A 13890-nucleotide genomic window follows, 5' to 3' on the forward strand; every position below is an offset into this window, starting at 1 on the left:
CTTGTTCATGTTTTCAGAGCTCTGTTTGCTCAGGAATATGTTCTCCCAGTGCAAGCTTGCACCTTGGAACTTACGTTGCAGCAAGTCAACATAAATGGAAAATTACTTGCATGGAATCACAGTTATCTTGTTGTCTGATCATCTTGCAGTCTCCTGTGCTCCACAGTCTGCCTGGTGCTTTGTTAACTAATTTCTTTCTGCCTGTGAATGTTTTCTGTTTACATTCTACTGGGCGCTAATTAAAAATCCTGATGTGCTTTGAACCGAGTCATAGGGTGGTTAGAGCATTGTCTTTCCAGTGTGATCTCGTGCCTTTGTGCATGTGGATTGAAGTCACTGTGGCATTTTTGTAGCTTTCTGCTTTAAAAATTCACGCAGTTGTTGCTCTCTACTGCTTCTCTGTTCCATTCCTTTCTACATGAGTCTGTGGTGTCTGTTGCTATAGAGTCTGAGATACACTGTTTCCCTCAGATTTACCTTGGGAATTAAGGAGGTCTTGCCCACCAATCTCTTTGAATATTTTCTGCTTGTCTTCAATTTTAAGAGCAATTCGTTCCATTTTAATATCAACATAATACTGCAGTATACAACTGAAAGATTTCCTGTATTTACTTCCCTGCATTTCATTCTGTTACCTTGAAAGCAGATATTCCATGGAAGACAGTGATGTGACAGTGGACTTGGAGGGCTGTCACCGAACCTTTCAATGTAAAAATAGAAAATCTGAGAAATTAATTAATTGTTCCAAATTCCCCATAAGTCAGTGGTGGAATATATAGCAAGTCAAGAAAATGTCATGGTTCTAGTTCCATACTGTGAACACAAGACTGTGTATAGTTTATTCCACTAAAAGAAGTGACAGCTGTTGCAAACAATGTTTATGCATTAATGAATTTTGCCTTCTGGTGTTTTCCTTGATTTTGCTTTTGGCTGATACTATTGATGTGGATTACTTGCATTAAAGTTGGCTGCGTGGAGGCTGTTCTAGTCAGGTCAAGTTCTGCCAAAAAGAGGAAAGGGTACTGCAATCAAAATAGGAAAATGAAACTGTCAGCTTGTATTATAAATGTGCATGAGAAAAAGCAGTTCCTGATTAGTATATACCAATTCCCTTTCAATCTGTTAAAAATATTGGGGATTTTCAGGTCCCCATAGTTATTTCAGCATCTTTTTATTCAGAGAATTAATGATTTTTCAGAGAAATTGGGACATTGGCTGTATGCAAAGCACAGTCAACGTGACAGGAGGAACAGACCTGAAACTGCCAAACCCAGTGAATCCTTTTGACCTGAGGCAATGGCATGACTGGATTCCTGCTGTCTAAGCAAGAATGTGTTCTGATTGAGATTCTGCAGTTCAGCTCTTCCTAGTATTCTGGTATTAGATTCTCTAGTAACAGATGGAGTTTAAGCATATGATGCAGCTTTCCCCTAGCAGCATTTGTATTTTATAGTGAAAACAGGTGCAAGAGGTTTGTTGAAACCTCAATGTTGTTAGCCTTCAACATCTGACAAATTTGGTTGAAGATGACCGGTGTGTTATAGAAAAACATTGGGGGACATATTCTGATTGTATATGCTAAATTCTTTCAGGGGATTCTTCTTCCACTACACCTTTACTTACTGTGCTAGCTAGGAGTAGGGAAAGAAAAGTAGTTTTCACTTAGAAATAAAACTGTATTTCTCACAAGTTTACAGTGGTTTTTTGCAACTGAAGAGGCTTCAGAGAGGGAACAGAGTGCCTGTTGGCTTTCATATCCTGTGCTTTGAGCTAAAAGTCTGCTTGGTGTAGACTAACAGATCTCTAAAATGGTGCCAAGATGATCATGTTTATAATCATCTTGGAGGTTATGTGTAAATGATAAAGCAGTGTTAGATGAAGGACTGAGTTCCCAGTTCTGCACCCTTATACAGTTTTTAGCTTTTCTCCAGAATCTCACTGTAACTACACCAAATAAAAGAAGTATTAACTGCTTTAATTGGCACTGGTCTTCTATGTTATACTGAAATGCTCTTGTTAATGAGATAAGTTGGAAAAGCAGGAGTTTGTAAGGATCTCTTATCTATTCTGCTTCTTACACCAAGATGTTGCAATTTACTCCACTGTCCTCTGTTTTCAGTCAATACATTTCCAAAACCAAACTGGTAATAGGATTCTTGTGGAAAATGTATACATAAATTTTAAGTATGTTCTCAATTGCTTAAAAGGAAACAAGTATAATTGCAATTTATATTTAGATGGGGTAATCAGGTTTTGAAACAGAGACTCAGAGAAAACAGCATCTTTTTGGCAGTGTCTGTTGTTTGATGCGTTCTTGCCTGCTTCTGTAAAATGGATATTGAGAAATGCTGGTGGGACTGCTGAAAGCCAAGCCTAACTTGCTGACTTTTCTTGCACTGTGTAAAGACCTGTGAATAAGGTTTGACTGGGCTGCATTTTGCCTGGTTTTGTGCTCTCTCATTTGACTTGTCTGGAGGTAGTACATGTAGATGCCCATGTCACACCCAAAGCTCTTTGCTTGCTCTTTGCTTCCCTACAATGTTGTAAGACATTTCAAAAACGTTTTACTTCTTTGAAGTCCCTTACAATGGTAGAGCAGAAACTCACTTTCTGTGCAGTGAACAGGGTATGTTCACCACTTAGAGCTGAATATTTAACCTTCACCTGAACGTGTTCAGTGTTTCATTACCACTGTGGTAAAAAGATTTGAACATAAAACATAGAAGTGATCATTTTTTTTTACAATGCAAAGCACCTTAATTGCTAATAGACAAAATAAATTATGCAATAATTGTCTTTGGTGGCAAAGGTTTTTTTCAGGCAGATTTGAAAGAGAATTAAAAATAAAGTCTGGCTAGATTATGCTTGGTTATTTGAAGTGGTTATGTATTGGTTTATTTTATCCTTTTCTTCCTTTTCCTGGAATTTCACAAAAGCGTGTATCAAGAAGTACTTGGAATTTCATAAAATCATAGAATCAAAGAATAGGTTGTGTTGGAAAGGACTTTTTAAAGGTCATCTAGTCCAAACCCCAGATTTCTTTGAATCAAAGGGATTGATTGATTGTCTAATACAAGCTTCAGAATGTCAAGAAGAATATTGGGTAATACTTTGATCATAATGGAAGTGACCCATTTGGTGATTTTAACGATTTACAGCCTTTGCTCAGTGTGTATGAAATTTGGGGGTAATTTGCAGTTTTAGAGCAGTATTTAGAGAAGAAGGCAAGCTTACTGCCAACTAGTGAAAACTCAAAACATTCTCTTTTTATAACACACTGTGGATAGATATTTTTCATAGTGTTACTGCAATTGGAAAGAATTAGGAAGAATGTCAGATACAATTTAACAAAAATGCTTCAAGGTAAGCTGGGGGGGGGGGGGGTGTTAAAGTGATTTCCAAAAGAAAGTTTCAGATTGAATGTGGAGAGGATGTATAGCTTAGCTTGTAATCAAAGTATTCAACGTATTCTAAGGGAAGCTTTGCTTTCTGTGTGATGTCCAAGCAAAGCAGTTAAATTTGTATGTCTTGCTTCACATTAAAAAAAATGTATTTTTCTTCCTCTCTGCTACTCTGGTTATTTAAGTTCTGCAGTCTTGGGAGACTGTTCCATCCTACTTCCCTGCATGTATGGTACTTTAAAAGCTGAAATATTGATTGCAATTGGAGGTTGGGGTCCCCAGCAGAGCATAACTAACATATTTAATTATGGTAATCTCTTCATTCTAACAGGAGCTGTATTGTAATTGTAGCAAGTAGTATTACAGTTTCTGAGAGGTTATCTTAACAGGATGTATTATTTTTTAGAGCTAGTTGCCTTCACATAACCTGATTTTACTGAAGAAATGGAAAAAAATATACTTTATAAATAAGAGGTGTATGCTGTTTTTTCACAGAATTTGCTCTAAAAGACTAAACAGTCAAGTAAAAAAACCTTTTTAGAAGGAAGCAACTAATAAAGCTCACTTTAGATATGCTTGTTCAAATTATTTTTATCTTTTCTACTTACTGCTGAAATTGCTTTATAAATTACAGTTACATAAAAGTTGTGTCTTTTTTAAATTATACCAACTTCAGGGAGATGTGCTCACAAGGAGGTAACACAAGGAAATGTAACACCCTGTTTTTCTCCCAACAGAAACTTTTGAAGATTTTGAAGCAAGAGTCATTGAGGTAAGCATTGCAGATCTTTTCAAGGCCTTTAAAGAATTATTAGTATTTTATATTGACCTTGCAATTATTTAACAATTCTTTGTTAAGTCAATGTTATAGCAGTAGGAATTAGTCTGGTATCCTGTTTCAGCTGCATTACATACTCTTGTCATTCTGTCCACTGGGGACTTGTTTTCTCTGTTGAGCAAATAATAGCTAATTCAGAGGTAATTTTGTGTGACTCCAAAATGGCAAATGCCTTCAGATAAAGTTTTCACATTGAAGTTCTTTGCATACAACTACAATAGGGAAACTAGTAAAGTAATTGGGTTATTTTCAGACAAAACTACGATTAGGAAGTTGTATAACTCTGCTAGTAAAATAAATGAATTCCTAAGGCCTTTTTGTCAAGGATCAGTTAGTCTAACTCCTGGCTTTTCACAGGACAAGGTAAAACTAAACCATATCACTAAGAGCATCGTCCAGATGCTCCTTGAGCTCTGGCAGGCTTGATGCCGTGACCATTTCTGTGGGAAGCCTGTTCCAGTGACTGAATACACTCTCAATGAAGAACCTTTTCCTAACATATCATTGGCAAACTTACTTAATGTACATTTAATGATCCTGCATCCAAATAATTTCTAAAAACATTAAAGAGTGCTGGCTCTAAAACTGAGCCTACTAGTGACTGATTGCCAGCCTGATGTAACCCCATTTACTGTAACCTTCTGTTGTTTACTTACCTACAGGTGAAATTTTTTATTAAATTTATGTTCCTTTAAGGATTATTATCAAAACCTTCATTTATAATTAATATTTACCTACTTTATTATTGAAAAACTAGACTAGTCTAGCTGCTTTGTAAAGGAGACTTCTGTCCTTTCTAACCATGATTTGAGAGCGAAGGTATCAACATGAATCAGTACCCATTCTGTGACAGATCAGGTCTCTCTGCTTAATATGAATGTTGACACCCTTTTATCACTATAAAATAAAGTGACTGTCCATTGAGTTGTTGTGCAGTTTTAAGTGAGTAGAGGTGACTATTTATCACTTTACTTCAGCTTTACTACCAAACAATTCTGCAAAACATTACCTGTATTATTAACTGTTAACTGTTACACATGTCCAGATGAGGTACTTGCTTTAAAACATCTCTGTTTGAGTTTCTTTTAGTTTCACTCACAGCTGAGATAACCATCTTGTGTTCCACCACCAAGTTCACTAGTCATGTCCTTCTTGGAGGGGATCACATTCTGTCTGTCCACTACCATGCACTGTCATATACTGTTGGAACAGCAGGTTTTCCTTCAATCTTTTTTAAATCATTTGTCTGACAAAACTAGGAAGAAATAACATGTTCCTAATTATTGAATGCACTTATTCTGTGTCAAGAGTGTGCACTGTGGAAATATTAAAATCTCATATTCAGATTTTCATATCTTTGAAACAACTTTCTTCTTCACTGCACACCTCTAAGCAAACACTGATTTTTCTCTCCAGAACTTATGTCTGATTGCATTTTTCTTGGAACGTGGTCAAACAACTCCCTATATGAGACAGGAAAAAGTGAACCTATCTCTTGACAACAAAATTAGAGCTGCTGCCTAAAGATCTGTGAAATCAAGTGTTTACTTGGTTTGGAGGGAAAGTAAAAGGTTGCCATTTAAATGGAATTGTTGTCAAAGAGGGAATGAGATATCCCAGTTCAGAACAGGACCAAATGTATAAAGCAGAGTCCTTTAATCTGCGAGTTTTTCAGGGTTCATTGCAACACAGGGCTGTATAGGTTTAGGAGCAGGATGCAAGATTTGCAAGATACAGATCAGTATATAGTTTCTGTCACTGTCTCCTTTGAAAAAAACCCCAGATACTCCACATTAGGGAAATAAATAGTGTCCTTTAATAATAATACTCTTACATGTTGCCTTATTTAGAGGCTTAGGACAAAGGGTGGAACCAGAAGTTTTGAATATCAGCTGTGAACCAAATCTCTCATGGTTTTTGGTTTTAGATCTCCATTCCTTGTCATTGTTTGTGCCATCTGTCTATGGAATGATGCTCAACTGCCTTTTGTTTTGTCATTCCTTGGTGAGGTACTTTCCATGAAGAAATGTTTTATCCAGAAATTATTTTTGGCAAGATTTGAGAATATTAATGTTATATTTGATGTGATAATAGGAGTCTATCAATTGTCTTAATTGAAATACATGTGGACAGAGTAGGTAAGATTTTACCAGAATTAAAGTAGCTTTTAAATGGCCTTGAGTAAGTAATAAATAGTGTATACAGGGTGCAAGAGTAAGAATGAGATTAATATAACTGAGAGGAGCATTAATTTCTTTTAAACTGTGTGCAAGAATAACCTATTGGAAAGGGAGTTTACATTGTCTGTTCATCTGAGAGGGATTATGAGAAACATTTCCTTAAACAAAATAGCCTGATTTACAACAGCTCCTTGTCTGAAAGTTAAAAGAATAATCAGGTAAGTCAGAAGTTGATCTGACTGACAGCTTTACTCCAGAAAAGCATCTGAGGCTTCTCTCCTGTCCTGATAAATGTGCAAATTGGTTTCCTTGTCCTTGATCATCTTTCTGCATTTTGCTGAGATACCATCAGTTGGGATTCCATCCAGTGGCTTGAGAGTGTTTTCTGGATTAATCATATGTGTCAAAATCTTTACTTGTTGCACTGGGTTTTAGTATCTTCAGAGATGTGGAAAACAGTGATGCTGTATTGTAATCTCAGCTTGGGTAATTAGAAGTCATGAGTTGGTTTATTTTGGTTTTTTTTAAATCCTGCAGAAGGGAAAAGTATAAGCTGTTTTACATGTCTACTGTGGAAAGGATAAAAAGCAACGGGTATGAATAACAAGCAAGGGAAATTTAGATGTAAAGCATGAGATGCAAATGGTAATTTGAATACTGGAACGGATTGGGATGTCTGTCATTGGAGCTTTTTAAAAACAAGTTAGATAATCTGTCAGGAGGGGTGGGGAGACAAAATCTGTAACCTGTTAACCCGTTTTCTTACCTAAGTGGGTTTTTGGAGTGGACTGGGCACTGTGGACTTTGACTTACATAGCAAAGACCTTTTGGATCACATGGCCTTTAGCCATATCTGTGTTGGAAGGCAGTTTGTAGTAAGTGAATTGCATGGGCACTGTACGTGAAAGAAGTGATTTTTCTTGCTGAGTCCTGCAGTTGGCAGTGCTTTCTGGTAATTGAAAGGGCACACTGAAGAAAAGTGGCTGTTGTTTTGTTACTGTGACATGTCACAACTGGCTGTCAGTTTGGATACTTGAGTTGCCATTCTGTGCTGGCATAATTATGTGCAAACGGCAAAGTAAGTTGCTATGCAATGTTTCCATGTGCTGTAGAAGTCTGTTTCAATGCTTTATTATATTTGAATAATTAAAAAGCTTTTAGAAGCAGGCTGGGGGTCTACTCTTATATGAGATTGCCATAGATTTGAACTGGGGAAGAGGAGTGGTTTTGCAGAAAAATAGCAGCAGCAGCAGCAATAACTTCTATATTCAAAGCTAGCAGTGAGCCCAAGTTAATTGAGTCATATAATTTTCTGATAACAAGTATGAGTTTTGAAATAAATAGACCTTTTTTAGCATTCTTGTTTTAAATAGATGACAGACGTGCTGCTATTTCTGTATGTGTTTTCCATTATCTTTATATTCACAGTAGTACAGGAGATAAAAATAATGTTTGCTGGGAAATTATACTTCACAGCAAGAAATTAAAAGCCATTTTTAAAGGTCTGACTTATGAACAAAGATACAACAGGCCCTTTTTGTTGTGATTATGCTACTGAAAAGCCTGTGCTCCCTTGCTAAAAGAAAGAAATTGCTTATTAAAGTGTTTTCTTATAATGTAGAAATAGAAGGGATATAATTTGATTTTCCCCTGCTTGTAGAATAGGTTATAGACAAGTTCAGATTTTCATGTACACTAGAACTAAAGTTGTCACGGAGAAAAAGCAAGCTGGAGTGAGTGTTAAGGGACAGCAGTAGGGACTGTAGATTGGTTTTGTTTCTGGCTTTCCCATAGACTATTGCATTACTTAGTGTAGATGACCTGGCTTACCTGTTTCTTACTTTCCTTGCCAACCTGGAGGCACATTTCCTGTTTTGCTCATATATTTCACATAAGAAAAATCTCTTTGAATAGAACTGGTGGTAGTACTTAAGTGGTGTCTAACATAGTGTAACCATGGTGGAAATTAAAATTTACAGGTGTAGTTGACATATGCCATTCTTATTTTCACTGGAAAGCTTCATTTCACGTGTCATCCACCCTCAGATGAATTTTTCTTTTATTTTTTCTTCAGAATGAACATGGTAACATAGCAAAAAAAGTAGCCTACATGATATCCTGTGCTATGATAGTAATTGCCTTGTAGTGCAATCAAAATCAGAAAGTGAAACTTAATGATCAGTAAGGCCTGAAGGCACAGAACATGAGGTTAGTGGCCCTTTGAATCTTTCATGAAGGGGAGCTTTCTTGGGGAGAAGATGAAGTTATAAATAATGTCCTTGGCAAAAGACAGATCCTGGAGGGGGTTTTGTCCAACACTGAAATGGCTTGCTACCACTTGTGAAAATTGTGCCTTTTGTCTCCTATTTCCTTCCCAAGAGGGCCCACATTATCCCAAGTCTTTTGCTTGCGACGTATCTATAGAAGCTGTTCCTGTTATCCTTGATATCCCTGGCCAGATTTAATTCTAACTGGGCCTTGGCTTCCTTAACCTTATTCCTAGCTTCCTGTACAAGTTCCCTGAATTTCTCCCAGGCTACCTGTCCTTGTTTCCACCTGCTGAAACCTTTTTTCGCTCTGAATTAGCTCAGCAGCTCCTGACATTCTTGCTGAATTTCCTCCTCGTCGAGATGCGTTGCTCCTGAGCTTGGAGTAGGTGATCCTTGAAATTCAGCCAGCATTCTTGGGCCCCTCTGCTCTGCAGGGCTCTATCCCTGGGGACTCTACCAAGCAGGTCCTTGAAGAGTCTGCCCTCCTGAAGTCCAGGGCAATGAGTTGCTGTGTGCCCTCCTCACCGCCCTGAGGATCTCCAACTCCACCATCTCGTGGTCCTGGCATCCAAGGCTGCCTTGGAACACTACATTCTGCGCTAGCGCCTTCCTGTTGGTGAGCAGAGGGTCCAGCATGGCACCTCTTGTTGACTCATCTTGGTAGATTTGCTACTTGTGACAAAAAGAATATTCTTAATTGCACAGCCTGAAACCCTTGTTTCTTTTTACAAGTAATTGGAAATTGTTTTCTAGCTGTCGTTTTTGCAAAGGGTGCAATAAAAAAGGCTTGTGAAAAAGAAAAGCTGCGTGAAATTACAGTGTTTAAGATCTGTTGTTTGACATCTTTAACTGAAAAATTAGATGGTATACAGGATGGTGTCTGAGTAACAATTTACTTCTAATGAGATGTTGCCTCAAATGTTCTTTTGGGGGATTTGTAGGCTCTAGATTTTGCTTTTAGAACTACGGGGAAGTTTTCTGTTCTCTGGATGATACTGACAGTGTCTTTAGACTGACAATAAAAATTTCAGACAGTTTTTAAGATAGTGCCTGAAGCAACCTGTCACAGGAAAGAATGAGAGGTTGGAGCTGTGCACTAGAATTTAGTTCTGATACTCTTGGAGTTCTCAAAGATTTTGGCCTGCCCTAAGAGTAGAGTTTAGGGATGCTACCTTCAACTGGTTCTGTTAATTATTTTTTTGTCTCTTTTACCTGTCAGCCTGTATAGAAGAAATAGCTGTTTGGAACACTCAGAGACTTTCACTTGCCAGCAATACTAGTTCTGCTCACCAGCTTGGGCAATTTCTGATTTTTAGGTATTAACATTAGAACTGGGAAATGTTCTGCCACAGTGGTACAAATCTGCTCTACCCTTGATGTAGGGGAGAGAAGGCTGACAGGATATGATCTAGCTAACATGATTTGAGTAACTGGTTTCTCAAATCTTTTAGCTATATCCCTGAGCCTCTCTAGGCTTCCTTGCATGGAAGTGCTTTTCTTTCAGCACTGTATCCTGCTCTCATTTTATCTCATCTCACCTTGTACCTTAGAGAAGTGTTGGGACCAGAGGTTCTTATGCCATGAGGGGATCAGCGTATGCAGACACTCTTCTCTGCATAACAGCAGCAAAAGCATAGCAGTGTCAAGAATGTGGCCTTAGAGGTAGCAGGTTCCTAAAAATCATGACTAGAATATGATTTCTAGAAAGGAGGACTTTCCAAGGACAATGGGGTTGGCCAGTCATTCATTCTCCATTTACAAGAACAAAACCTCCAGGGAAGTGTTGGATTTTTACCCTTTTTCTAACAGAGTGCAACAGCTGAAATCACAATAACATTTAGCAGCTTGTCTTTGGCTGTGACTTATTTCCACATTGTCATTTCTCCTCTTAATAAATATTTGAGGTGGTTTTAGTTTGGTTTTGAAAGGTGATGTTCTTCCCTCAGTTCTCAAAAGAAAGCTGAATTTGCAATATCATCACTGGATAATGGATACAAAGAGACAGTTAATTTGAGGTAGATTTTGATTAAGGTTGAGCATGTGTTGCATCTTTTTTCAAATTTCAAAAATTGGCTTTAAATCTAGCTTGAGTGGCAATCTAGTAAATAGGGGTGATTGTGTCTTAGTTTCAGTCACTTTTCCAAGGTTGTGTTGTTTTAAAAGTGGCACATTGTTCATTTTGCATTAATTAATTCCAGTGCAGTTTAATGATAGGCTGTAGCAGGATGCTTTATTTCCCAAGACAGAAATGAAGCATTGCTGAGCACGCTCCAGAAGAGCACTACTTCTTTTTATATAGGGAGGCATGGGACTGTGTTGTTCCAGCAGTTGTGACTGCCTGTGTACATTATCAAGCTTGAAAGGCCTTCACAGCACTTCAGGAGAAATGCAATAGCACTGATCATGACGGGTGGCTGAACACATTTTCCTACAGAGCTGCTCAGAAACAGCTGACAAGTGCAGTGTTAGGAAGGCTCCTGGAGAAGCTCATTGCCATGTGTCTTTATTGCCACATTCTGGAAAGGGAGAAGAATAATCCATGAAGAGGTTTCTACAAACATCATGTCCTTTATTTTTGACAGTATGCATGCCAACTCTGTTTTTGTACAAGTGCTTATTCAGATTGGCAATGGAAGATAAAAGTATGTGCAAAGCAAAAATAGTATGCTCTTGATGCTCCTGGAGAGATCACTCTGCTCCACTCCCTTTTCTTTCATCATTATTTTGCATTTTCTGTAAATAACCTTTTTCCACAGGCACTTTCATCTTATGGGGTTTGGTTTTTTTAGCTTGTTCTTGTAAGCAGTAAGATCGAAGAAAGAAAAATAGCTTGGAATAAGCAATTAGCAAAGCTGATATTTCTTCAAAGTGCTCTGTAGAATGTGTGCACACCTTGAATTAAACAGTATCTTTATTTTAAGGAAAGCAAGGTGGAATTTTTCAGAAGTACCCATTCCTAATCTGTACCTAGTGAAGGCACTGGAATTTTTGGGGGGGTTGTTGGGTTTGGGTGGTTTTTTTGGTTTGGGTTTTTTTTTGTGAATTTTAGTAAGAATGTTAAGGCCATGACCAAGTATTTTATAATAATCCAGTTTCAGATGTATAACACTAAAACCAGACTAGCTTGCTGAAGAATTGGATAGAGAGAAAAGGAGGGAGCACTGATATGGAAATCATATTGAGGCTTCAAGAAAGTAGAACCTGATGCATTTGACAGGAAGAGGAGAAATAATAAGAAATAATACCATGAAATAAATCCCATCTTTTGACTGGTAATTCTGAGACAGATATTAACACAGTCAAGCAATATCCAGTATGTTATTTTATATGTGTCTATTTTTATAAATACTATATATTACATTTTTATACTTTATACGTAGTTCTTATATTACATACTGTATATAAACTATATGTCTATATTTAAAGAAACATCTAGTTTAATATATAAACAAAACCAAGGAAACTAGAACAGATGGACAAAGGATCTGAGATTGTTGTCCCAAAATCAGGTCCTTTCACCTGGTGTGCAAGAAGCACACACAGCGTTGAGATATTTGATTTATTTATGCCTCCGCTCCAAATAGAGTGCTAGAGGGTAAAGCTGGCACACCAAAGGCCAAAAATACAAGCATATTTATACAGTTTGATTATTTACAGTTCTCCATGATGAATCTACATGAGTACTCAGCTAAGCTGCTATTTGCTTAGCTGTCTCTTACCTGAATTTAAAGGTACAGCACATTTTAAATTCACTGCACATGTTCAGAGAGTAGAGATCTTCACTTGGAGGCAGCTTCAGCTTCAGAGGTGTGATTTTTCACATTAAAATGATCGAGTTTACCAGAGGACAAAACTTGGAAACATTCTAAACCCCAGCAGTCCGAAGCCAGTTTGGGTTGACATGTAATCAGTGTCTTCCCTTCTATATCATCATTTTAGTTACCTTTTATCACATTATGCGTTCTTTAGGTCAAGTTATTCTACCTTTTTGCCGAACGTGCTCTCGCTCCCACTTGTACATCTGTCTTTTTTCTACATCAAGGGGATATATTAGAGCATATAAGGTTGGGAGACTGTAAAGCAGTGACATGCTTATAGAATCATAGAATATGCTGAATTGGAAGGGACCATCTGGAACATTGAATCTGACTCCTGGCCCTGCACAGGACACCCCAAGAATCACACCGTGTGCCTGAGAGCATTGTCCAAATGCTTCTTAAACTCTGGCAGGCTTGGTGCTGTGACCACTTCCCTGGGGAGCCTCTTCCAGTGCTAAACCACCCTCTGGGGGAAAGACCTTTTCCTGATATCCAATTTAAACCACCCCTGACTCAGCTTCATTTCATGCCATTTCCTCAAGTCCTGTCACTTGGTCCTGTCAAAAGTGAAGAACCTGTCCCTCCACTTCCCTTCTTGAAGATGTTGAAGACTGCAATGAGGTCTCCCTTCAGTCTCCTCCAGGCTGAACAAGCCAAGTGACCTCAGCCGCTCCTCACATGGCTTCTCTTCGAGGCCCTTCACCATCCTCATGGCCCTCCTTTGGACACTCTCTAATAGCTCGATGTCTTTTTTATATTGTGGCACCCAAAACTGCACTCTATTCAAGGTGAGGCCACCCCAGTGCAGAGCAGAGCGGGACAATCCCCTCCCTCGCCCTGCTGGCGATGCTTTGCCTGATGCTCCCCAGGACACAGTTGGCCCTCCTGGCTGCCAGGACACTGCTGACTTGTATTCAACTTGCCATCCAGCGACCAGGACCCCCAGGTCCCTTCCTGCAGCTGCTCTCCAGCATCTCATTCCCCAGTCTGTACACACAACCGGGTTGCCCCGTCCCAGGTGCAGAATCCAGCACTTGACCTTGTTAAAGTTCATACAGTTGGTGACTGCCCAGCCCTCTGATTTGCCAAGGTCTCTGCAGGACCTCTCTGCCCTCGAGAGAGTCGACAGCTCCTCCCAATTCAGTGTCGTCAGCAAACTTATTTAGTATTATCATCACACAGGGGAGTCTGCAGCAGAGTCAGAAGTCTGCTGTCTCCCCAGCTGTAGTTGTGTCCCCTACTCCAAACGAAAGAGCTTTCCTGCTTGAATTTCTTGCAGAGTTTCTGTAAACATTTCTAGTTCCAGGAATGAAATACTATTTTCTTCTTCTCCTCTCTTAAATAAAGTCTTCTTTTCAGCAGCTGTCATCTCAGTAATGAGAC

At 38.6% G+C, this 13890-nt stretch overlaps 1 protein-coding gene across 1 annotated transcript in view; it reads left to right on the forward strand.

Moving 5' to 3' along the window:
• Positions 1 to 13890, forward strand: part of MRPS5 (mitochondrial ribosomal protein S5) — a 43976-nt gene that overhangs the window by 15165 nt on the left and 14921 nt on the right. The window contains exon 5 of the mRNA XM_032683694.1: positions 4139 to 4173. Within this exon, the coding sequence (XP_032539585.1) occupies positions 4139 to 4173 (35 nt within the window). The remainder of the gene's footprint in view (positions 1 to 4138; positions 4174 to 13890) is intronic.

Source organism: Chiroxiphia lanceolata, chromosome 3 (genome assembly GCF_009829145.1).
Source record: "Chiroxiphia lanceolata isolate bChiLan1 chromosome 3, bChiLan1.pri, whole genome shotgun sequence".
Taxonomy (NCBI): Eukaryota; Metazoa; Chordata; class Aves; order Passeriformes; family Pipridae; genus Chiroxiphia; species Chiroxiphia lanceolata.